The sequence below is a fragment of the Stegostoma tigrinum genome, chromosome 1, assembly GCF_030684315.1.
Source record: "Stegostoma tigrinum isolate sSteTig4 chromosome 1, sSteTig4.hap1, whole genome shotgun sequence".
In the NCBI taxonomy this organism is placed as follows: domain Eukaryota; kingdom Metazoa; phylum Chordata; class Chondrichthyes; order Orectolobiformes; family Stegostomatidae; genus Stegostoma; species Stegostoma tigrinum.
The window spans coordinates 188319056-188342606 of record NC_081354.1 but is presented as its reverse complement, the minus strand read 5'-3'; the positions used below and the strand labels follow the sequence as shown (position 1 = coordinate 188342606).

The window sequence follows — 23551 nt, the reverse complement described above, 5'->3', positions numbered from 1 at the left end:
CATCGCCACTGAGCATGCTCCGTCGCCGTGGTGCGCGATGGGGCGCATGCTCCACCACGGTCGGTCGCTAAGGACGCTGCGCGTCCTTCACACGGGGCGGGAAAATGAGCGGGAAACTGCAACAAGGTGTGGAGCTGGATGAACACTGCAAGCCAAGCAGCATCAGAGGAGCACTAAAAGCTTTTAGGGATTCTATCAGTTTCCACTGTAAATACTGGTGCAAAATATTTGTTCAACATCTCACCTATCTCCTGCATGTCCACACGTTGATCCTGTTCTTTTCCCGGGGGGGCTGTCAAAGATTTTGCTGAAATCCATATAAACTCAAACAATTGCTCTGTCCCCATCGACCCACCCAGCCACCTCCTCAAAAAATTCAATTGAATTAGTTCACCATCAACGTCCCCTAACAAAACCATGTGAACTATTGCTAATCAAATCTCTTTTGATGCTGCTTGGCCTGCTGTGTTCACCCAGCTCCACACTTTGTTATATTTCACTAGGTTTGAATGTCGGCAAAAGAGAAAATTAATCTGCCGAGATTGTAGCAGCTGCCGATGCTGGAGATTCTGAGATAACAAGGTGTAGAGCTGGATCAACACAGCAGGCCAAGCAGCATCAGAGGTGCAGGAAAGCTGACATTTTAGGTCTGGGCCGTTCTTCAGAAAATTAATCTGCACTTCTTTTTTCTTTATTAACTTATGGGATGAGCAGCAGCATTTATTGCCCGTCCCTAATTGCCCAGAGGGCGGTTAAGAGTAAAAACACATTGCTTGAGAGGCAATGTTTGATTTGAATTCCAGAAGAAATAGTACTATAAGCCTGAACGATCCAGTACAACAACACTCGAGAAGCTCAACACCATCCAGGACAAAGCAGCCGCTTGACTGGCACCACATCCACAAGCACCCACTCCCTCCACCACCAGTAAATGCCATCATCATAGAATCCCTACAGTGTGGAAACAGGCCCTTCGGCCCAACAAGTCCACACTGAACCTCAGAGCATCCCACCCAGACGTATATCCCTCACCCAACCACCCCTGAACACTACGGGCAAGTTAGCATAGCCAATCCACCTAGCCTGCACATCTTTGGACTGTCGGAGGAAACCGGAGCACCCGGAGGAAACCCACGCAGACACGGGGAGAATGTGCAAACTCCACACAGACAGTTGCCCGAGGGTGGAATCGAACCCAGGTCCCTGGCGCTGTGAGGCAGCAGTGCTAACCACTGAAAAATATGACCTTTCGGCCATTTGAACTTGCGCTGCCATTCAGTATGTTCCTGGCTAATCATTTAACTGAAAACCCTGCACCCATTTCATCCCCATACCATTTGATCCCATTAGAACTGACACCTATATTGAATTCTTTCCTGAAAACAGCTGCTGTGAGGAACGGAGGGTTAAAATGCAGGAGAGCAGTATTACTCAGACACTCTACAGTCCAGGGCACGCATAGCTGTTTCTGCAGGCGTAAAACAGACTCCAGGATGCTTTGTTGCCTCAATGGTGCAAAGGTCAAGGATGTCTCTGAGTAAGCACGGTTCATTCTCAAAAGAAAGGGTGAGCAGCCAGAGATCGTGGTACACATCAGTATGAGATAGGCAGATGGAAAGATTAGGTCCTGCAAAGGGAGTTCGGGAAGTTAGGTAGTAAGTTGAAAAGCAGGATCTCTATGCTTGTAATTGTGTGCCACGTTATGGTGAGACTAGGAATGGGAAGATAGTATAGTTAAATGTGTGGCTAAACAGCTGGAGTAGATTCCCTACAGTGTGGAAACAGGCCCTTCAGCCCTACAAGTCCACACTGCTTCTTGGAGCATCCCACCCCTCTATAACCCCCACACCCCTGAACACTATGGGCAATTTAGCATGGCCGATCCACCTAGCCTGCACATTTTTGGACTGTGGGAGGAAACCGGAGCACCCAGAGGAAACCCACGCAGACACGGGGAGAATGTACAAACTCCACACAGACAGTCACCCAAGGCTGGAATTGAACCCGGGTCCTTGGTGCTGTGAGGCTGCAGTGCTAACCACTGAGCCACACAAGTAGGAGGGAGGGCTTCATGTATGCGAATCAGTGAGATGTTTTCTGGGGCAGGTGGGACTTACACAAGAAGAACAGATTGCCACCTAAACTGGAGGGGCACCAATATCCTGGCAGGGAGGTTTGCTGGTGTCACTCAGGAGGGTTTATACTAGCGTGGCGCGGGGACAGGAACTAGAGCAATAAGTCAGCACATGAAATGATGGGCGAGGAGTCAGAGGCTGGGAGGCCAGTAAGACTGAGGAAGAACAGACAGGCAGAGGTTACAGAATAGTCTAAAGTGTATTTCTTTTAATGCAAGGAGTATGACAGGTAAGGCAGCTGAACTTGGATTAATGCATATAACTAGGACGTTGTAGTTATTGCAGAGACTTGGTTGAGAGAGGGATAAGACTGACAGTTTAATGTCCCAGAATTTAGATATTTCAGGCGAGGTGGAAAGGGATGTAAGAGAGGTGGGGAGTTGCATTAGCGATAAGACAGAATATCACATCTGTACTGAGGGAGGAGACCTGGGAACGCTCATCCAACAAGGTCATATGGGCACAGCTCATTAACTGGAGGGTGCAGTCACTTTGATGGGGTTGTACCACAGGCCTCCAATCAGTCAGCAAGAGGTTGTGGAACAGATATGTGGACAGATTGTTGAAAGATGTAAAAATAACAGGGTTGCTGTGGTCAGAGATAATGAGAACTGCAGGTGCTGGAGAATCCGAGATAACAAAGCGTGGATCTGGATGAACACAGCAGGCCAAGCTGCATTTTAGGAGCACAAAAGCTGACATTTCGGGCCTAGACCCTTCATCAGAGAGGGGGATGGGGAGAGGGTTCTGAAATAAATAGGGAGAGAGAGGGACGTGGACCGAAGATGTAAAGAGGAGAAGATAGGTGGAGAGGAGAGTATAGCTGGGGAGGTAGGGAGGAGATTCAGTCCGGGGAGGACAGTCAGGTCAAGGGGGTGGGATGAGGTTAGTAGGCAGGAAATGGGGGTGCGGCTTGAGGTGGGAGGAGGGGATAGGCGAGAAGTAGAACAGGTTAGGGAGGCAGGGACAAACTGGGCTGGTTTTGGGATGCAGTGGGGGGAGGGGAGATTTTGAAGCTGGTGAAATCCACGTTGAAACTATTGGGCTGCAGGGTTCCCAAGCGGAATATGAGTTGCTGTTCCTGCAACCTAAGGGTGGCATCATTATAGCACTGCAGGAGGCTCAGGATGACCTGCCCACCTATACTCTCCTCTCCACCTACCTTCTGCTCTATCCATCTTCGGTCTGCCTCCCCCTCTCTCCCTGTTTATTTCAGAACCCTCTCCCCATCCCCCTCTCTGATGAAGGGTCTAGACCCGAAACGTCAGCTTTTGTGCTCCTAAGAGGCTGCTTGGGTTGCTGTGGTGCTAGATTTTTATTGACTGGGACTCCCTTAGTACCAATGATTGGTGGAATTTGTTGGGTATGTCCAGCATCTCAATCCACATGGACAAAGAGAGCCACAACTTCGACTGGGACAACACCGAGATTCTGAGACAGGCTAAGCAGAGACAAGCACAAGAATTCCTGGAAGCATGGCACTCCACGAAGCAGGCTATTAATAAACATATTGAACTCAACCCCATATACATTCCACTACGGAGGAAAACCGGAAGTGAGGCAATCCATCACAATGGACCCCAGAGTTTAAAAACCAGGCGGGAAAACACACCAACACTTCATCAGGGGCTGCACTGAGGGTGTTACGAAGCACGGTAACGAAACGTCTGTGGAAGAACAAACCAGCTCAGCGAGACAACCAACCTCAACAGGTTGATATAAAAAAGATGTTGGGTGTTTTAAAAAACATTAATGTAGACAAGTCCCCATGACCTGATTGGATCTATCCTAGAATGCTGGGGGGAGGAAATTGCTGGGGACTTATATGAAATTTTTATAACCTCTTTTGTCACAGGAGAGGTCCCCGAGTCCCGGGGTTTAGCCGACAACATTCCTTTATTTAAGAAGGGTGACAGGCATAATCCAGGAAAATACAGTGAGCCTTATGTCGGCACTAGGGAAATTATTTCGTAAGATTCTTAGGGACAGGATTTATTCACATTTAAAAAAACATGGACTTATTAGAGGTAGGCGGCTTGGCTTCATGAGGGGGGAGGTCATGTCTCACAAACTTGATTAAGTTTTTTGAGGAAATAACAAAGGTGATTGATGAGGGCAAGGGAGTAGATATTGTTTAAATGGACTTTAGCAAGGCGTTTGATAAGGCTGATACAGAAGGCGAAGTCACATGGGATCCATGGTGAGTTGGTAAGATGGATACAGAACTGGCCTGGTCATAGAAGACAGGGAGTAGCAGTGGAAGGGTGCTTTTTCTGACAGGAGACCTCTGGCCAGTGGTGCTCCGCAGGGATCGGTGCTGGGAGTTCTGTTGTTTGTAATATAAGTCAATGATTTGGAGGAGAAGGTAGGTGGCCTGTTTTTTGTGAACAATACAAATCTTGGGGCACCTGAAGGTGGTGAGGAGGATACAGTAGGATACGGATAGGGCTGCAGACCTGGGTGGAGAAATGGCGACGGAATTTAATCCAGGCAAGTGCAAGGTGATGTACTTTAGAAGGTCTAATGCAGGAGGGAAGTATACAGTAAATGTCAGAATCCTTAGAAGCATCAACACACAGAGGGATCTAGGCATACGGGTACTCAGTTCCCTGAAAGTGGCAACAGAAGTGAATAAAGAGGTCAAGAAGGTATATGACATGCTTGACTTCACTGGTTAGGGCACAGAGTATAAAAATTGGCAAATCATGTTGCAGCTGTATAGAACTTTCGTGAGGCCACACTTTGAATATTGCGGAGATTTCGGCGAGGGTGCAGAAAGGGTTTACTGAGATGTTGCCTGTTTAGAGGGTATCAGCTATGTGGAGAGATTGGAAAAAATCAGTTTGTTTTCACTTGAACGTCGAAAGATGAGGGGGCGACCTGATCGAAGTTTATACAATTATGACAGGCATGAATGGAATGGGTCTCTTTTTCCCCGGGCAGAAATGCCAATAACTACAGAATACAAGTTTATGGTAAAACTGGGTAAGTTTAAAGGAGACATGAGGGCAGGCTTCTTACACAGAGAGTGGAAACTGCCTGGAATGTGCTGCTAGGGGAGGTAATGGAGGAAGACATGATAGTAATATTTAAGAGGCATTTTGATGAAGATACATGAATCGGTAGGGAATAGACAGAGATGGACCACATTGAGGCAAAAGGTTTTCAGTTTGGCAACATGTGTTGGCACAAGCTGGTGGGCCAATGGGCCTCTTCCACACAGCTCTTTGTGTTCTTCTTTAAAAACATTCAATGTTTTAGCCTCAACCACTTTCTGTGACAGAGAATTCCACAGGCTCGTCAGTCATTGGGCAAAGAAATTTCTCCTCACCTCAATCCAAAATGGTTTAGCCCTTAGACTGTGACCCCTGGTTTGGGACTTTTCATTCATCAACAACATCCTTCATGCTGTTTACCTGATCTCTTCGACTTAGAATATTATACGTTTTCACAAGATCTCCCCGCCGCCTCTAAACAGTGAATATAATCCTAACCAATCTAGTTTATTTTTATTCGTCAGTCCTGTATTCCCAGATTGTAAGCCTTCTTTGCATTCCCTTCATCTCTGGAACACGCTTCTTCCGATAAAGAGACCAAAACTGCACACAATACTCCAGGTGTGGTCGTACTGAGGCCCTGTATAATTGGAGCAAGACACCCTGCTGCAGTGCTCGAATCCTCTCACTATCAGAGCCAGCAAACCTTTTACCTTCATCACTGCCTTTTACACCTACATGCTTACTTTCAGAAACCAGTGTACAAGGACACCCAGGTCTTCTCCCAATCTGTCAGATTCAAATAATAATCTGCCTTTCTGTTTTACTGCCAAAGTGGATAACCTCACATTTATCCACATTATATTGCATTTGCCATGTACTCATCTTGTCCAAATCACACTGAAGCAGATCTGCATTCTCCTCACAGCTCATCCTCACACCCAGCTTTGTGTCATCTGCAAATTTGGAGGTATTACATTTAGTTCACATAACTGTATCATTAACATATCCAGTGAATAGCTGTGGTCCAAGCACTTGATTCCTGTGGTACCCCACTAGTCACTGGCTGCCACTTGATACAAGATATATTTATTCCTAGATAGGAGGAACTGCAGATGCTGGAGAATCTGAGATAACAAAGTGTGGAGCTGGATGAACACAGCAGGCCAAGCAGCCTCATGGGAGCAGGAAAGCTGACGTTTTGGGCCTAGACCCTTCTTCAGAAATGAAGTTCTAGTCCTAGTTTTGTTTACTGTCTGCAAATACATTCTCTATCCATGTCAATAAACTACCCCCATTCCTATGTGCTTTAATTTTACATTTTAATCTAAGCGGGACTTTGTCAAAAGGCTTCCGAAAGATGCTGCTTGGCCTGCTGTGTTCAACCAGCTCCACACTTTGTTGCTCACTGTCTTCAGGTCTGCTGCCTTTTTTGGCCAATTTACACCATCCCCAATTACAGAAGTGAAGAAAAACAAGTTACATTACAGATGTACAGACTCTCTCCAAGGGATCTCAGTGACAGGCTAGTGCAGGGGGTCTCCATGTGGTCTGACTGCTGGTTGCAGCTGCTCCCACACTGGGACACTACATCACCCCCCCCAAAACCGGGTCACTACCCCCTCTCCCACACTGGGCCACTGCACTCCATCCCACATCTGGCCACTACACCCCTCTCACACATAGAACATAGAACAGGCCCTTCGGCCCTCGGTGTTGTGCCGACCTGTCATACCGATCTCAAGCCCATCTAACCTATACTATTCCATGTACGTCCATATGCTTATCCAATGACGACTTAAATGTACCTAAAGTTGGCGAATCTACTACTGTTGCAGGCAAAGCATTCCATTCCCTGAGTAAAGAAACTACCTCTGACATCTGTCCTATATCTTTCACCCCTCAATTTAAAGCTATGCCCCCTCGTGCTCGCCGTCACCATCCCAGGAAAAAGGCTCTCCCTATCCACCCTATCTAACCCTCTGATTATTTTATATGTCTCAATTAAGTCACCTCTCAACCTTCTTCTCTCTAATGAAAACAGCCTCAAGTCCCTCAGCCTTTCCTCGTAAGACCTTCCCTCCATACCAGGCAACATCCTAGTAAATCTCCTTTGCACCATCTCCAAAGCTTCCACATCCTTCTTATAATGCGGTGACCAGAACTGTACACAATACTCCACGTGCGGCTGCACCAGAGTTTTGTACAGCTTAACATAACCTCTTGGTTCCGGAACTCGATCCCTCTATTAATAAAAGCTAAAACACTGTATGCCTTCTTAACAGCCCTGCCAACCTGGGTGGCAACTTTCAAGGATCTGTGTACATGGACACCGAGATCTCTCTGCTCATCTACACTACTAATCTTACCATTAGCCCAGTACTTTGCCTTCCGGTTACTCCTACTAAAGTGCATCACCTCACACTTGTCTGCATTAAACTCCATTTGCCACCTCTCAGCCCAGCTCTGCAGCTTATCCATGTCTCTCTGCAACCTACAGCATCCTTCGTCACTATCCACAACTCCACTGACCTTAGTGTCATCTGCAAATTTACTAACCAATCCTTGTACGCCCTCATCCAGGTCATTTAAAATCATCCAGGCCATAAAAATGACCAACAGCAGTGGACCCAACACCGACCCTTGCGGTACACCACTAGTAACTGGTCTCCAGGATGAACATTTCCCATCAACTACCACCCTCTGTCTTCTTTCAGCAAGCCAATTTCCGATCCAAACTGCTATATCTCCCACAATTCCATTCCTCCGCATTTTGTACAATAGCCTACTGTGGGGAACCTTATCGAACGCCTTGCTGAAATCCATACACACCACATCAACCGGTTTACTCTCATCTACCTGTTTGGTCACCTTCTCAAAGAACACACTGGGCCACTAACCCCACTCCCACACAGGGGTGCTGGGCCCAGTCCTCATTGGGCTGCTATCGCCATACTCTGCACTGGGTCACTGGTTGCTGTTGTCCAGCTCCAGGCCGCTGACCCTGTTTTGGTGGCCAGGACTGAGTTTCTAAGGCTGAGAGTCCAAGAAGACAGAAGAGTGGAAGAAAATGCAGAAAGTGGAGAAGAAGGAGAAAGAAAACAAAAAGAATGGGTGGAGCAGATGAGCTCCAGACAGAGCATCCTACTCCATTGCCATCTGATTGATTGATTGATTGATTTAGTCATGCACACTGAAATACAGTGAAAAGCTTTGTTTACGAACAGTACAGGCAGATTATAGTTACCAGATGATTTATCCATCTTCAAAATTTAGAATCATCTCTGCCCCCAATTCTCTTGGAATTCTGGTATGCTACTGTTACCTTCCACCATGATTGAGAGAACTACTCAGTTCCTCTGCTATTTCTTTCTCCTCATTAGTGCTTCTCCAGCCTCATTTTCCATTGGTCCAATGACCCCACTCGTGTCTCTTTTTGACCTTAAATATAAATAAATAACCATTTGCAATCTTCTTTATATGATGAGCTGGTTGGTTCTTCAACAAAGAACCTTAGAGAGGAGGTAGGTCAGTGGCTGTTATGAGAGAAAAGGTGCAATGAACGGGGTCAATGCAATCCCAGAATGTAGACTTGCTAATCAGAGTTGGGTGTTTATGCCCGTCTCAAACATGGCGGCTCCCATCATCAATTTGTCACAGGCGTTGCGCGGACATAACCGTCGTTGATCGGCCGCTAGGATGGGAGCGATTCTGGTTTCCGGTTCCGGCCGGGAGGCTTGTTGTGAGGCGTGGGGCCTACGGCTGATTGTCGAGCCAGACCCTGGCTTCTGGGGCCTTGCTTTTCTTCCTTCACCATCCGAGCGGCCGACATGAGCGGCAGTGGCCGCGATGACATCGACCCGATCTGGTGGCTGGAGAATGGTGAGGGGATAAGAGAATATTGGGGGAGGAGGGTGGGACTGGGGACAGGTAAGGGAACAAAAACAGAAGTTGCTGGAAAAGCTCAGCGGGTCTGGCAGTATTTCTTTCTTCCTTTTCAGGTGCCGCCAGACCTGCTGAGCTCTTCAAGCAACTTTTCTTTTTATTCCTGATTTACAGCATCTGTGGTGTTTTCGGTTTTTATTCGAGGCAAGGGAAGACTGGGGGGGGGGGAAGTGAATGAGGGGAGAATGGGGGTTTAAGGGGAATAAAGGGAGAATTGGGGGTGTTAAGTAGAGGGTGGGGGTTAAGGGGAGAACTGGGGGGACGTTTAAAGAGGTGGAGGGGGAGCTTGGTGGGGTAGGGAGGATGTGGGGAGAAGAGGATGCTTGGTGTGCAGAAGAGGATGAGGCAGGAAGTGAGAGATAATGGGAACTGCAGATGCTGGAGAATTCCAAGATAACAAAGTGTGGAGCTGGATGAACACAGCAGGCCAAGCAGCATCTCAGGAGCACAAAAGCTGACGTTTCGGGCCTAGACCCTTCATCAGAGAGGGGGATGGGGAGAGGGAACTGGGAGAGAGGGGGAGGCGGACCAAAGATGGAGAGTAAAGAAGATAGGTGGAGAGAGTATAGGTGGGGAGGTAGGGAGGGGATAGGTCAGTCCAGGGAAGACGGACAGGTCAAGGAGGTGGGATGAGGTTAATAGGTAGATGGGGGTGCGGCTTGGGGTGGGAGGAAGGGATGGGTGAGAGGAAGAACAGGTTAGGGAGGCAGAGACAGGTTGGACTGGTTTTGGGATGCAGTGGGTGGGGGGGAAGAGCTGGGCTGGTTGTGTGGTGCAATAGGGGGAGGGGATGAACTGGGCTGGTTTAGGGATGCAGTTGGGGAAGGGGAGATTTTGAAACTGGAGAAGTCCACATTGATACCATTAGGCTGCAGGGTTCCCAGGCGGAATATGAGTTGCTGTTCCTGCAACCTTCGGGTGGCATCGTTGTGGCAGTGCAGGAGGCCCATGATGGACATGTCATCTGAAGAATGGGAGGGGGAGTGGAAATGGTTTGCGACTGGGAGGTGCAGTTGTTTGTTGCGAACTGAGCGGAGGTGTTCTGCAAAGCGGTCTCCAAGCCTCCGCTTGGTTTCCCCAATGTAGAGGAAGCCACACCGGGTACAGTGGATGCAGTATACCACATTGGCAGATGTGCAGGTGAACCTCTGCTTAATGTGGAATGTCATCTTGGGGCCTGGGATAGGGGTGAGGGGGGAGGTGTGGGGGCAAGTGTAGCATTTCCTGCGGTTGCAGGGGAAGGTGCCGGGTGTGGTGGGGTTGGAGGGCAGTGTGGAGCGAACAAGGCAGTCACGGAGAGAGTGGTCTCTCCGGAAAGCAGACAGGGGTGGGGATGGAAAAATGTCTTTGGTGGTGGGGCCGGATAGTAGATGGCGGAAGTGTCGGAGGATGATGCGTTGTATCCGGATGTTGGTGGGGTGGTGTGTGAGAACGAGGGGGATCCTCTTTGGGCGGTTGTGGCGGGGGTGGGGTGTGAGAGACGTGTTGCGGGAAATGCGGGAGACGCGGTCGAGGGCGTTCTCGATCACTGTGGGGGGAAAGTTGCGGTCCTTGAAGAATTTGGACATCTGGGATGTGCGGGAGTGGAATGTCTTGTCGTGGGAGCAGATGCAGCGGAAGCGGAGGAATTGGGAATAGGGGATGGAATTTTTGCAGGAGGGTGGGTAGGAGGAGGTGTATTCTAGGTAGCTGTGGGAGTCGGTGGGCTTGAAATGGACATCAGTTACAAGCTGGTTGCCTGAGATGGAGACTGAGAGGTCCAGGAAGGTGAGGGATGTGCTGGAGATGGCCCAGGTGAACTGAAGGTTGGGGTGGAAGGTGTTGGTGAAGTGGATGAACTGTTCGAGCTCCTCTGGGGAGCAAGAGGCGGCGCCGATACAGTCGTCAATGCACCGGAGGAAGAGGTGGGGTTTGGGGCCTGTGTAGGTGCGGAAGAGGGACTGTTCCACGTAACCTACAAAGAGGCAGGCATAGCTGGGGCCCATGCGGGTGCCCATGGCCACCCCCTTAGTCTGTAGGAAGTGGGAGGAGTCAAAAGAGAAGTTGTTGAGGGTGAGGACGAGTTCGGCTAGGCGGATGAGGGTGTCGGTGGAGGGGGACTGGTCGGGCGTGCGGGACAGGAAGAAGCGGAGGGCCTTGAGGCCATCTGCATGCGGAATGCAGGTGTATAGGGACTGGACGTCCATGGTGAAGATGAGGTGTTGGGGGCCAGGGAATTGGATGTCCTGGAGGAGGTGGAGGGCGTGGGTGGTTACACGGACGTAGGTAGGGAGTTCCTGGACCAAGGGGGAGAAAATGCAGTCCAGATAGGTGGAGATGAGGTCGGTGGGGCAGGAGCAGGCTGAGACGATTCCCTGGCCCCCAACACCTCATCTTCACCATGGACGTCCAGTCCCTATACACCTCAAGGCCCTCCGCTTCTTCCTGTCCCGCAGGCCCGACCAGTCCCCCTCCACCGACACCCTCATCCGCCTAGCCGAACTCGTCCTCACCCTCAACAACTTCTCTCTTGACTCCTCCCACTTCCTACAGACTAAGGGGGTGGCCATGGGCACCCGCATGGGCCCCAGCTATGCCTGCCTCTTTGTAGGTTACGTGGAACAGTCCCTCTTCCGCACCTACACAGGCCCCAAACCCCACCTCTTCCTCCGGTACATTGATGACTGTATCGGCGCCGCCTCTTGCTCCCCAGAGGAGCTCGAACAGTTCATCCACTTCACCAACACCTTCCACCCCAACCTTCAGTTCACCTGGGCCATCTCCAGCACATCCCTCACCTTCCTGGACCTCTCAGTCTCCATCTCAGGCAACCAGCTTGTAACTGATGTCCATTTCAAGCCCACCGACTCCCACAGCTACCTAGAATATACCTCCTCCCACCCACCCTCCTGCAAAAATTCCATCCTCTATTCCCAATTCCTCCGCCTCCGCCGCATCTGCTCCCACGACAAGACATTCCACTCCCGCACATCCCAGATGTCCAAATTCTTCAAGGACCGCAACTTTCCCCCCACAGTGATCGAGAACGCCCTTGACCGCGTCTCCCGTATTTCCCGCAACACGTCTCTCACACCCCACCCCCGCCACAACCGCCCAAAGAGGATCCCCCTCGTTCTCACACACCACCCCACCAACCTCCAGATACAACGCATCATCCTCCGACACTTCCGCCATCTACAATCCGACCCCACCACCCAAGACATTTTTCCATCCCCACCCCTGTCTGCTTTCCGGAGAGACCACTCTCTCCGTGACTGCCTTGTTCGCTCCACACTACCCTCCAACCCCACCACACCCGGCACCTTCCCCTGCAACCGCAGGAAATGCTACACTTGCCCCCACACCTCCCCCCTCACCCCTATCCCAGGCCCCAAGATGACATTCCACATTAAGCAGAGGTTCACCTGCACATCTGCCAATGTGGTATACTGCATCCACTGTACCCGGTGTGGCTTCCTCTACATTGGGGAAACCAAGCGGAGGCTTGGAGACCGCTTTGCAGAACACCTCCGCTCAGTTCGCAACAAACAACTGCACCTCCCAGTCGCCAACCATTTCCACTCCCCCTCCCATTCTTCAGATGACATGTCCATCATGGGCCTCCTGCAGTGTCACAATGATGCCACCCGAAGGTTGCAGGAACAGCAACTCGTATTCCGCCTGGGAATCCTGCAGCCTAATGGTATCAATGTGGACTTCACCAGTTTCAAAATCTCCCCTTCCCCAACTGCATCCCTAAACCAGCCCAGTTCATCCCCTCCCCCCACTGCACTATACAACCAGCCCAGCTCTTCCCCGCCCACCCACCCACTGCATCCCAAAACCAGTCCAACCTGTCTCCGCCTCCCTAACCTGTTCTTCCTCTCACCCATCCCTTCCTCCCACCCCAAGCTGCACCCCCATCTACCTACTAACCTCATCCCACCTCCTTGACCTGTCCGTCTTCCCTGGACTGACCTATCCCCTCCCTACCTCCCCACCTATACTCTCTCCACCTATCTTCTTTTCTCTCCATCTTCGGTCCGCCTCCCCCCCTCTCCCTATTTAATCCAGAACCCTCACCCCATCCCCCTCTCTGATGAAGGGCCTAGGCCCGAAACGTCAGCTTTTGTGCTCCTGAGATGCTGGTTGGCCTGCTGTGTTCATCCAGCCTCACATTTTGTTGTCTGAGGCAGGAAGTGGGCAGGGGTGGCTTGGTGGAATGGAGAGACCGGTTTGGGCATTGATGGGAGACTGAAAGCTGAGTTTTGAGGCAGGGAGATGTTGGGGGTGCATTGGGGAATGAGAGGCTGGTCGGGAAATATGGCCCCTGGGAGGTAGGGGCTGTGTAGCAGAATGATAGACTGGCGTAGAAGAGGAAGACAAAAGAGTGGGAGAAGTCACACATGGACTTGGAGGTGGGGCTGGGAAGAGAGGAGAGCAGGGAGGGGAGGGGGAACAGATTTGGAGTAGGCCTAAGCTGAGAAGGGCTGGAACCAGTGCTTTGGTGGTATATGAAGAGCAAGTGTGGTGGGATTGCTGGCAGTGGTGTAGGGTAGTGTCTGGTGGGTGGGGCCTGCCGCTGGAGCAAGAGAAGTGAAAATGCAATCGGTTGTTTCTGCATGTTGTGACAATGGATCACTCCCAAACCCTCTGATTCTGGTTTGTGGGTTTTTGTTGATGGATCACATGGAGTGGCTGTGGTGGATTCTAATTGATTACAATACACACGATGGAGAACTAATGTACAATAAAAAGGAAGCCTTGAAAGTGGTGTGGTGGGGAATGTGATGGCGTTTGGGCTAAGAATTCTTGGAAGATAGTGAGGAATGATCATTTATAGGTATACAAAGGTTTGAAAGGAATTATTTCAGTGATAAGTACAAACATAAAGGAAGGTCATGGACCAAATTGCATAAATCCTTGAATCCAAACGGATGCACCTTGTAGTTTAGAAACCAGACAGCAGAGGCTGTTGCTAGTATTTCAGACCTCCTTTGAGCCATCAGTTGTGTGGAACTTGAGTGGGCCATCAAGCACACCAGCTTAAAAAGAGTGATAGGTTTTCCAATGGCTACCAAGTACTAGACTGTAGATAGGGTTTAGTGTGCAGTTCTGGTCACCAAATTACAGGGGTCTTGAGGCTAAAGAGGGTACAGAGGAAAATAATGAGATTGTTGTCGGGGCTAGAGAACTTTAGTGATGAGGAAAGGTTGGAACGATTGGAACTGTTTTTCTTTTGCAATGTAGAAAATTCAGGGGTGATTTCAAATGTGCACAACATTAAGCGGGCTGGATAGAAAGGATCTGTTTCCATTACCATGGAAATAGAAGCATAAGGACGTCATTTTGCCCCTTGAGTCTCCTTTGCCATTCAATACGATCACAGATGATCATGCAACATAACAAAGTGTGGGGCTGGATGAACACAGCAGGCCAAGCAGCATCTCAGGAGCACAAAAGCTGATGTTTCAGGCCCAGACCCTTCATCAGAGAGGGGTCTAGGCCTGAAACGTCAGCTTTTGTGCTCCTGAGATGCTGCTTGGCCTGCTGTGTTCATCCAGCTCCACACTTTGTTATCTTGGATTCTCCAGCATCTGCAGTTGCCATTCTCACAGATGATCATCCAACTCAGTCTCCTGTTCTGCTTATTCCCCATACCCTTTAACCTTCTGAGCTCTAAGAATAATACCCTATTGCAAGTAGATCAATAACCAGAGGGCACAGATTCAAAATTATTGATAGAATGACAGTGGTAGGGTTCTGAAACTTAGTGTGATTGAAGACCCTCATCATACTTTTTAAAAGCCTGCATTTGCCATCATCTAAATGCTGAGGACCTGTCTACTGTAAGTTTCTTTCTGGGCTGACACAGGTGCAATGGGCTGGAAGATTTTCCCCATGTGACTTAAAAGCAGGAGCATGACATTCAGCCCCTTGAGATAGCCCCACTATTCTAGATCATCGCTGACCATCTCATCTCAGTGCCATATCCATAACCAAATCCATTGGTGTCATTATTTCTGTGTTTAAACTCAGTAGCCAGAGAGCAGTTAGTCTGAAGTCAGCTGTGGATAATCTATTAAAATTCTGTGCAGGGGTTAGATTGGGGACACCATTAGGAATGGATGAATTTCTCAGGAACAGCCACCACAGACCTGTCTGTTGAAGGACAATCATGTTTGAGTGATGGTATGTTGAAGTCACATTTTTAAAAAGGCAGTGCAGTGGGTGTTCATCTTATCTCAGCCTCTTTATCTGTTGACCTAGGCCCTAGAAGGAATGTTACAATATCAATTTAAAAGGAAAAGACTTGTGTTTGTATAGCATTGGTGCTTTACAGCCACTGAAATGACTTTACAGTATACTGCTTTAAGAAACATCCCTATTATGATGTGGGAGGCAGCAGTGTGATCTTAACTAGGTAGATCTATTTTTGTGATGTTGATTTGAGTGATAAATGTTGGCCAGAACTGAAGGAAAACCCCCCTCCCCAGCTCCTCTTCCAAGTAACACATTGCAGCACTCCTACAGTAATGTATTGCAATGTCAGGCTTGATTTTGGAGGAGGAATTAAACCCAGCAAATAAGTTACACTACATTGCCTTTTTTTACAAATTTGACTTCAGCATGCTGCCCCTCAAACATGATTGCCCTTCAACAGATAGCTCTGTGGTGTCTGCTCCCTGAGTAATAGTCTCCCCAATCAATCCCATGCAACAGTGCTAGCCACTGAACAACAACTGACACAGGAGAGGAAAAAAAGCAAATTTAAAAACAAACAGCTGGTTAACACAGGAAACGGACATTAACGGGTAAAGCTATCTCAACAAAAGTCTACGCCCTCCAGCTTCACACTGTTATCCCTGATTCCAGCATCAGCAGTTCTTACTATCTCTCAACAAAAGTCCAACTTCCTCCAGAACCCATTGCTGACCAAAACTTTGGTCGTATTACCTGCGAACTGATTAAGCGCCATTTACATTTTGTGGTTAATACTCAAAAGTGGTTTGAGAACTTTGGTTGCTTGATGTGCAAAAGAATTGGAACTGATTGTGAAGGCTAGGTGTGTTTTTTTTTATTTTGTATGCGAGGATGATTGGTTATAGCAAAGAAAGTCCCAATTTGGAGTCCAGGAAGGTGTAGCATGTTGTTTAGAATTGGTTGTTTGGAAGGACAAAGGCAGCAGATGTATGGGAATGCCATTCGGTACAAGTTCCCCTCTGAGCCACTCGCCGTCCTAACTTAGCACCAGACAGACTTCGGCCGATGTTCCTAAACTAAACTGGTCCCATCTGCCTCCAAACCTTTCCTCACTGTCACTGGTTAAAAGTCCAGGAATTCACTTCCGAACAGCACTGTGGTTGGCTATGCAGGTATTCGAGAAGGCTGTTCACCACCACCACCTAGATGATTAGAGATGGCCAATAAGTGCTGGTGCAGACAAGAATGCCTGCATTTTGTAAATTAGTAAATCTTAAAAAAAAAAAATCCACCTGGATAAATGTTATGGTTTCACCCACCAATGGAAACGACCCCCTTGCTTTCCTTTATCAGAATTCCGATTATATTGGATAAAAGACAAAAGAACTGAGGATGCTGTGAATCGGGAACAAAAACGAAGCTGCTGAAAAAGCTCAGCAGGTCTGGCAGCATCTGTGAAGGAGAAACCAGAGTTAACGTTTCAGGTCCTGTAACCCTTCCTCAGAATGACGGAGCACTTTGAAAATATGAGCTCATCTGAGAGTCAGCACGTATTTATAAAGGATATGTTAAGTCTGACTCATGCCATTGAATTTTGAAAGATTGGTAGCATTGATGGGGGAGTGGTTATTGATATTGTATGTAAGCACTTCCTGGATATGCTTGACCGGTTCTACAGAAGAAACTCTCGAAGAATTGAGGTAACTCAGTTGAAGCAGTAATTCTGTTTAGGATTTCAGAGACAGTGATTTTCCTGATGCGTAATAGTTAATAATGTTCCTGGTTACAATGCTCTGAGCTACATTTAAAATTGTACATTGGCCAGGTGGTGTAAGAGTTTTAGTTTCGTTTCTGCTTTATCTTTTCCATTTTAACGAGTGACTCAGAACGACTGGTTGCTTTCATCTGCTGCGCAGTATGGGGGAAAATTATTAATCCACCGAAGAACTTTTCTCTTAAATCCCATTTATATTAAGAAAATTGCTCTTTTGTAGTTTACTTATAGGAATTCAAAGCAGCACTGGTGTCTTGGTTTAGAGTTTCAAGACTTTATTCTTTCAGCAAAGGCAGTCTCGTTCTCAACTAAAGTCAGACTACAGTTGTGAAGTCCCTCAAGAGCAGGCACTAATCTAATCTGATAGATCAATGTTTAAATATTATATAAAAGTGGCATCACGGATTTCAAGAGTTGTCAGGCTGACAAAGGTTTCTTCCGGAATGCTTACCATCAGGTGATATAGGTGGGAGTAAGTGTTTTCTACCTCTGTTTGCTTTGTACTCTGTGCTGTGGAATGGTAGACCTCACTTCCAAGAGGTCAGTGTTTGATGAGACATTGCATTCACTTCACTGAAGCATCAAACGTATACAATGCTGTTTCTATGGAGGAAATCAGAGGGACAGTGTTTCTTGAAGCGGTTGGAGTAAACCGCAATTGCTAAATAATGTTCTTGAATTCTTGAAAAGCAATGATACGAAAGAGAAGTTTGGATATGGATTGAGGTGTCTGCTGTGGTGTCTGAATCGCCTCTGTCACTGTGTTTAAGCTAGTACCTGTGTTAGGCATTTAGAAACCAGGGGAGAACTGACTTTAGCTTTTAGAGTTCGTGTGATATTAACATAATATCATTTAAATAGCAAGAGACTAGAGAATGCTGTGGTACAGGGGGATCTGGGTTTCAGATGAACTACCAAAAGTTATCATGCAGGTATGCCAAGAAATCAGGAAAGCGCACGGAATGGGAATATAATAAGGGAGATGGAATAGAAAAGTAGGGAGGACTTACTGAAACCGTTGGCTAGGCTACACCTTTAAAAAGGTGTAGATTTGTTTCTGTGCATAATGAGAGCAGTTCAGAAGATGTTCACTAGACTGATAGTAGGATTAAAGGATTGCCTCATTTAAGAGAAAAGATTTTACACAATGGTTGTGGTGTTTCAGACAATAAGACATACAAGATCACGAGGGGTCTCGGCAGGATTGATACTGAGAGGATGTTTTCCCTTGTGTGGGAATCTAGAACTCTGAACAAATTCCATGATCAGAAAATTCTCTTCCCCAGAGAGCAGTGAAGGCAGTATGATTAAGCATATTCAGGGCTGGGATAGACAGCTTTTTGATCTCTGTAAGGATTGAGGCTTTGGAAGACTGGCAGCAAGTAAAGTTCAGGCCAGAAGCTGATCAACTTTGATCTTATCAAATGACACAGTAGGGTTGAGGGACTGAATGGCCTCCTATTTCATATTTTCTTCAAGAAATGCAACGGTTTGGGCACCATTTGTGGGGAGAGAAACAGTATGTGTTTCCAATCCTGTGACTCTGTTTTCTCTCCTCAGACGCTGCTGGATCTGCTCAGTTTTTCCATTTCTGTTTTTGTTTGTCTCTGATCTCCATCATCTGTAGTTCTTTGTTTTGAGCTATTCTTGTGCGTCATAGGAATTTGTAAATCTAGCCATTGTGACCATGGAAGATATCCTGACCAGGAGTTTTACGTTGTTGTCATTTTAACATTGTTGCTTTTGCAAGGCTCAAGAATATAGACTTCACAGCTACATCTCAGGAGAAGACAGAATGTAACTTCCAGTGAATCTTTAAAGTCAGTATTCTGTCTCAACATTAGTGAGTTTCCATCCCTCCATCCCCCTTCCTCATGCTCAGCAACAGTAAATTTTGGCCCCACTGACTATGCTTTTGCCTGTGAGAGTATCTCCCGGGCTGTGTTGGGTCGTTGAGAGAAATAAGAATTGGACAAGAGAGCCAAAGGTTTTGTTTTTGCTTGTCCAATGGATCCTGTCACCTTGTGGACTGTTTTGTTGGAAATCTGATTAGACTGAAAGTTGCCTTGGTTTAATAATTTCAGAATTGCTTCTAACTCTCACAGTGAGTTTGGTCTTAAGATCCTGTTAGAATGCCAAGCTGTCTGCAGTGTGGCAAAAAATTAGAGTTTTTCCATTTGTCGTGAAGAACTCTATTTAATCATCACTTAGTGGTGGATAATGCCCGTAATCTTAGACAGTGTCAGTAAAGTGTTCAAGAGACAACACTAATCCTGTAGGATAATAAAATGTGAGGCTGGATGAACACAGCAGGCCAAGCAGCATCTCAGGAGCACAAAAGCTGACGTTTCGGGCCTAGACCCTTCATCAGAGAGGTCATCCTCTCTGATGAAGGGTCTAGGCCCGAAACGTCAGCTTTTGTGCTCCTGAGATGCTGCTTGGCCTGCTGTGTTCATCCAGCCTCACATTTTATTATCTTGGAATTCTCCAGCATCTGCAGTTCCCATTATCTCTGATACTAATCCTGTAGGGTCTGCATGGATTTTTAAGGGCAGACCCTAATGAGCTATTGAATTATTTCACATAATCTATACTTCATAGAAAAAGAAAATGTGTGAAATGACATTTAGTGAGAATGCCATGTGGCAGATTTGTTACATAAGAACCAGGACCAGGCCATTTGGCCCATCAAGCCTGCTCCCCCATTCAATAAGATCTTGGCTGATCTTGTAATGGCTTCAGCTTCACTTGCCCACCTGTTCACCATATCCCTTAATTCCTTCACTATTCACAAAACTATCTATTTTTAACCTTAAAAATACTCAAGGACCTAGCGTCAACCGCTTCCCCGGGCAGGGAATTCCACAGATTCACACCCCTTTGGATGAAGAAGTTCCTCCACAACTCAGTCCTAAATCTGCTTATCCTTATTTTGAGGCTATGCCCCCTAATTCCGGTTTCACCCGCCAGTGGAAACAGCCTCCCTGCTTTTATCTTATCAATTCCCTTCATAATTTCATATGTTTCTATAAGATCCTGCCTCATTCATCTAAATTCCAGTGAGTATAGTCTCAGTCTCTCCTCAAAAGTCAACTCTCTCAACTCTGGAATCAACCTAGTGACTCTTCTCTACACCCTCTCTGGTGCCAGTACATCCTTTCTCAGGTGAGGAGACCAAATCTGTACACAGTACTGCTGGTGTGGCCTCACCAGCACCCTGTACAGCTGCAGCATGACCTATATGATGGGTGACATTAATGACAACTTTTGATGTTAATATTGTGGTAGTTAACAGCCGTATGGCTGTTGCGGTGCAGTAGAAGTGCCCCTACCTCTGAGCCTGGAGGTATGGGTTCAAGTTTGACCTGCTTCAGTGTTGTATAATAACATTTCTGATACTGCATGAATACAGAAGCGGTGAAGGTACAGTAAATAGAAATAGATGTTTCAGAGAATAAAAGCAAGGTACTGCAGATGGTAGAGACCTGAAATCAAATCAGTGCTGGAGAAACTCAGCAGCACCCTTTCAACAGCTATGAAGCAAGAATCAGAATTAACATTTTCAGTCTGATATGACTTTGATATTTCAGGGCTCCACTGCACAACCTCCAAGGTCTCTGCACTTTTCCAGTTCTGGCCTTTTGAGCATTTCCACCTTGAGCCCCTTCAGCGTTAGTTCTCATGCTTTAGCCTTTTGGCTCTGAAGTTACCCATATAACCTTTCTACTCTACCTTTCTCTCTTCACTTAGTGATGTTTAAATCCTACCTATGTGACACAGTTTTTAATCACCTGGCCTAATATCTTATTGTGATTTAGGACCAAATTCTGTTTGACAACTAATGGCACTGTCTGGGTAGTTAGTGAGCTGTGCTATTGATATAACTGATACAACTCTATACCTGTCTGAGAGTGAGGAATGATTTGTAGTTTGCCAATGATGGGGAGTGACAGAATGCGCAAACTGTAAATAGACATGTCCCTTCGGGACCTGTACTGGCACTGTTGCTTTCTGCTGTTTGCAAGTGACCCAACAAAGGAACAGTGCTGTATGTCCAAGTTTGCTGATCGTAGCTGAAAGTTGGGTGGCCTATAAACCGTGTTGTTGGGAGTGGAAAGTTGGCAAGTGTGATGAACAGATTGCACGTTTTCAAATATATTTGTTATGTCTCAGTTAGGAAGTGTGCTGATTATCAAGCCCCGTAATTCCACAGGGTGTCACAAATATGTCAACACCCAATTAAACCACCAATCAGTCAATTTGCCTGCCTGACTGTAATTGAAGACAAAAGTAATTCATAGCACATCTTGTCATTAACAGGAAAATGATTCTATTTACTGGAAACAAACTGCTTTCACAAATTGCAATATAGGTTATTGATTTACCACTGTTAAGTAAGCTGGATCCTTTTAATTGCCCCCTGCACCACACCCCATTTCAATCATTCATAGAAACATACAAACATAGGAGCAGCAGGAGACCATTTGGCCCTTTGAGCCTTATCTGCCATTCATCACAATCATGGCTAATCATCCAACTCCATAGCCTCATCCTGCTTTCTCCCCGTAATCTTTGATCCCATTTTCCCTCTGTGCTATATCTAGCCACCTGTTGAATACATTGTGTTTGGCATCAACTACTTCCTGTGGTAATGAATTCCTCACACTCGCCACTCTTTTTGGGTGAAGAAATATCATCTCATCTCTGTCCTGAATGGCCTACCCTGAATCTGGTGACCCCTGGTTCTGGTCACACCCCCACCCATGATTGGGACTATCCTCCCTCTATCCACCCCATCTCACCCTGTTAGAATTAAGTTTGAGATTCCTCCTCCTCCTCTTCACCTCGCCCCCAATTTGTCTGAACTCCAGCGGAAACAATCCTAATTCGCAAATAAGGGAGACAAAAACAGTCCCAGGATATCGATGCTTCAGGCGGGATAGAGAGGGAGATAAAAGGGGTGGAGGAGTTGCATGACTGATCAAAGACAATATCACAGCTGTACTGAAGGAGGGCACTATGGAGAACTTGAGCAGTGAGGCAATATGGGCAGAGCTCAGAAATAGGAAGGGTGTGGTAACAATGTTGGGGCTGTACTGCAGGCTTCCCAACAGCGAGTGTGAGATAGAGGTACAAATATGTAGACAGATTAGAGAAAGATTGTAGGAGCAACAGGGTGGAGGTGATTGGAGATTTTAATTTTCCCAACATTGACTGGGGTTCACTTCGTGTTAGGGGTTTAGATGGAGCAGAATTTGTAAGGAGCATCCAGGACAGTTTTCCAGAGCAACATGTAAGTCGTCCAACTCGGGAAGGGGCCATACTGGACCTGGTGTTGGGGAATGAACCCGGCCAGGTGCATGAAGTTTCAGTAGGAGATTGCTTTGGGAATAACGATCACAATTCTGAAAGTTTTAGAATACTGATGGACAAAGATGAGAGTGGTCCTAAAGGAAGAGAGCTGAACTGGGGGAAGGCTAACAATAGCAAAATTTGGCAGGAGCTGGGGAATGCGGATTGGAAGCAGCTGTCTGAAGATAAATCCACATTTGATATGTGGGAGGCTTTTAAAGAGAAGTTGATTAGAGTATGGGCCAGACGTGTCCCTGTGAAAATGAGGGATAGAAAAGGCAAGATTAGGGAATCATGGATGACAGGTGAAGTTGAGAGACTAGCAAAGAGGAAAAAGGAAGCATACATAAGGTTTAGGTGACTACTGAAAATAGATGTAACTTTGGAAGAATATCGGGAAAGTAGGACCGATCTGCAATGAGGAATTAAGAGGACTAAAAGAGGTTAAGGAAAATCCCAAAGCCATTTATTCGTACATAAGGAGCAAGAAGGTAACTCGAGAAAGAGTTGGCTCACTTAAGGACAAAGGAGGGAAGTTATGCGAGGAGTCAGAGAAAATTAGTGAGATTCTTAATGAGTACTTTGCGTCAGTATTCACCGAGGAGAGGGACATGACGGATGTTGAGGTTAGGGATAGATGTTTGATTGCTGTGGGTCATGTCAGCATAAGGCGGGAAGTGTTGTGCATTCTAAAAGGCGTTAGGGTGGTCAAGACCCCAGGTCTGGATGGAATCTATCCCAGGTTACTGGGTGAAGCGAGAGAGGAAATAGCTGGGGCCTTAACAGATGCCTTTGAAGCATCCTTAAGCACAGGTGAGATCCTGGAGGACTGGAGAATTGCTAATGTTGTCCCCTTGTAGAAGGGTAGCAAGGATAATCCAGGTAATTATCGACTGGGGAGCCTGATGTCAGTGGTGGGGAAGCTGCTGGAGAAGATACTGAGGGGTAAGATCTGTTTACATTTGGAAGAAAATGGGCTTATTAGATATTTGGCAGCGTGGTTTTGTGCAGGGAAGGTCATGTCTTTCCAACTTGATCGAATTCTTTGAGGAAGTGACAGTTGATAGATGAGAGAAGGGCTGTAGAAATCATATACATGGACTTCAGTAAGGTGCTTGATAAGTTTCCCCATGATAGGCTGATGGAGAAGGTGGAGTCACATGGAG

General features: G+C 47.0%; 1 protein-coding gene across 3 annotated transcripts in view; it reads left to right on the top strand.

The window, feature by feature from the left end:
* The first annotated feature begins 8865 nt into the window (after nt 1–8865).
* The window catches only part of LOC125455955 (tetratricopeptide repeat protein 31-like), a 63968-nt gene continuing 49282 nt past the window's right edge, over nt 8866–23551 (top strand). For all 3 annotated transcript variants that reach the window (XM_059650731.1, XM_059650735.1, XM_059650729.1), the window contains exon 1: nt 8866–9013. In XM_059650731.1, the coding sequence (XP_059506714.1) occupies nt 8962–9013 (52 nt within the window). In that variant the 5' untranslated portion in view covers nt 8866–8961. The remainder of the gene's footprint in view (nt 9014–23551) is intronic.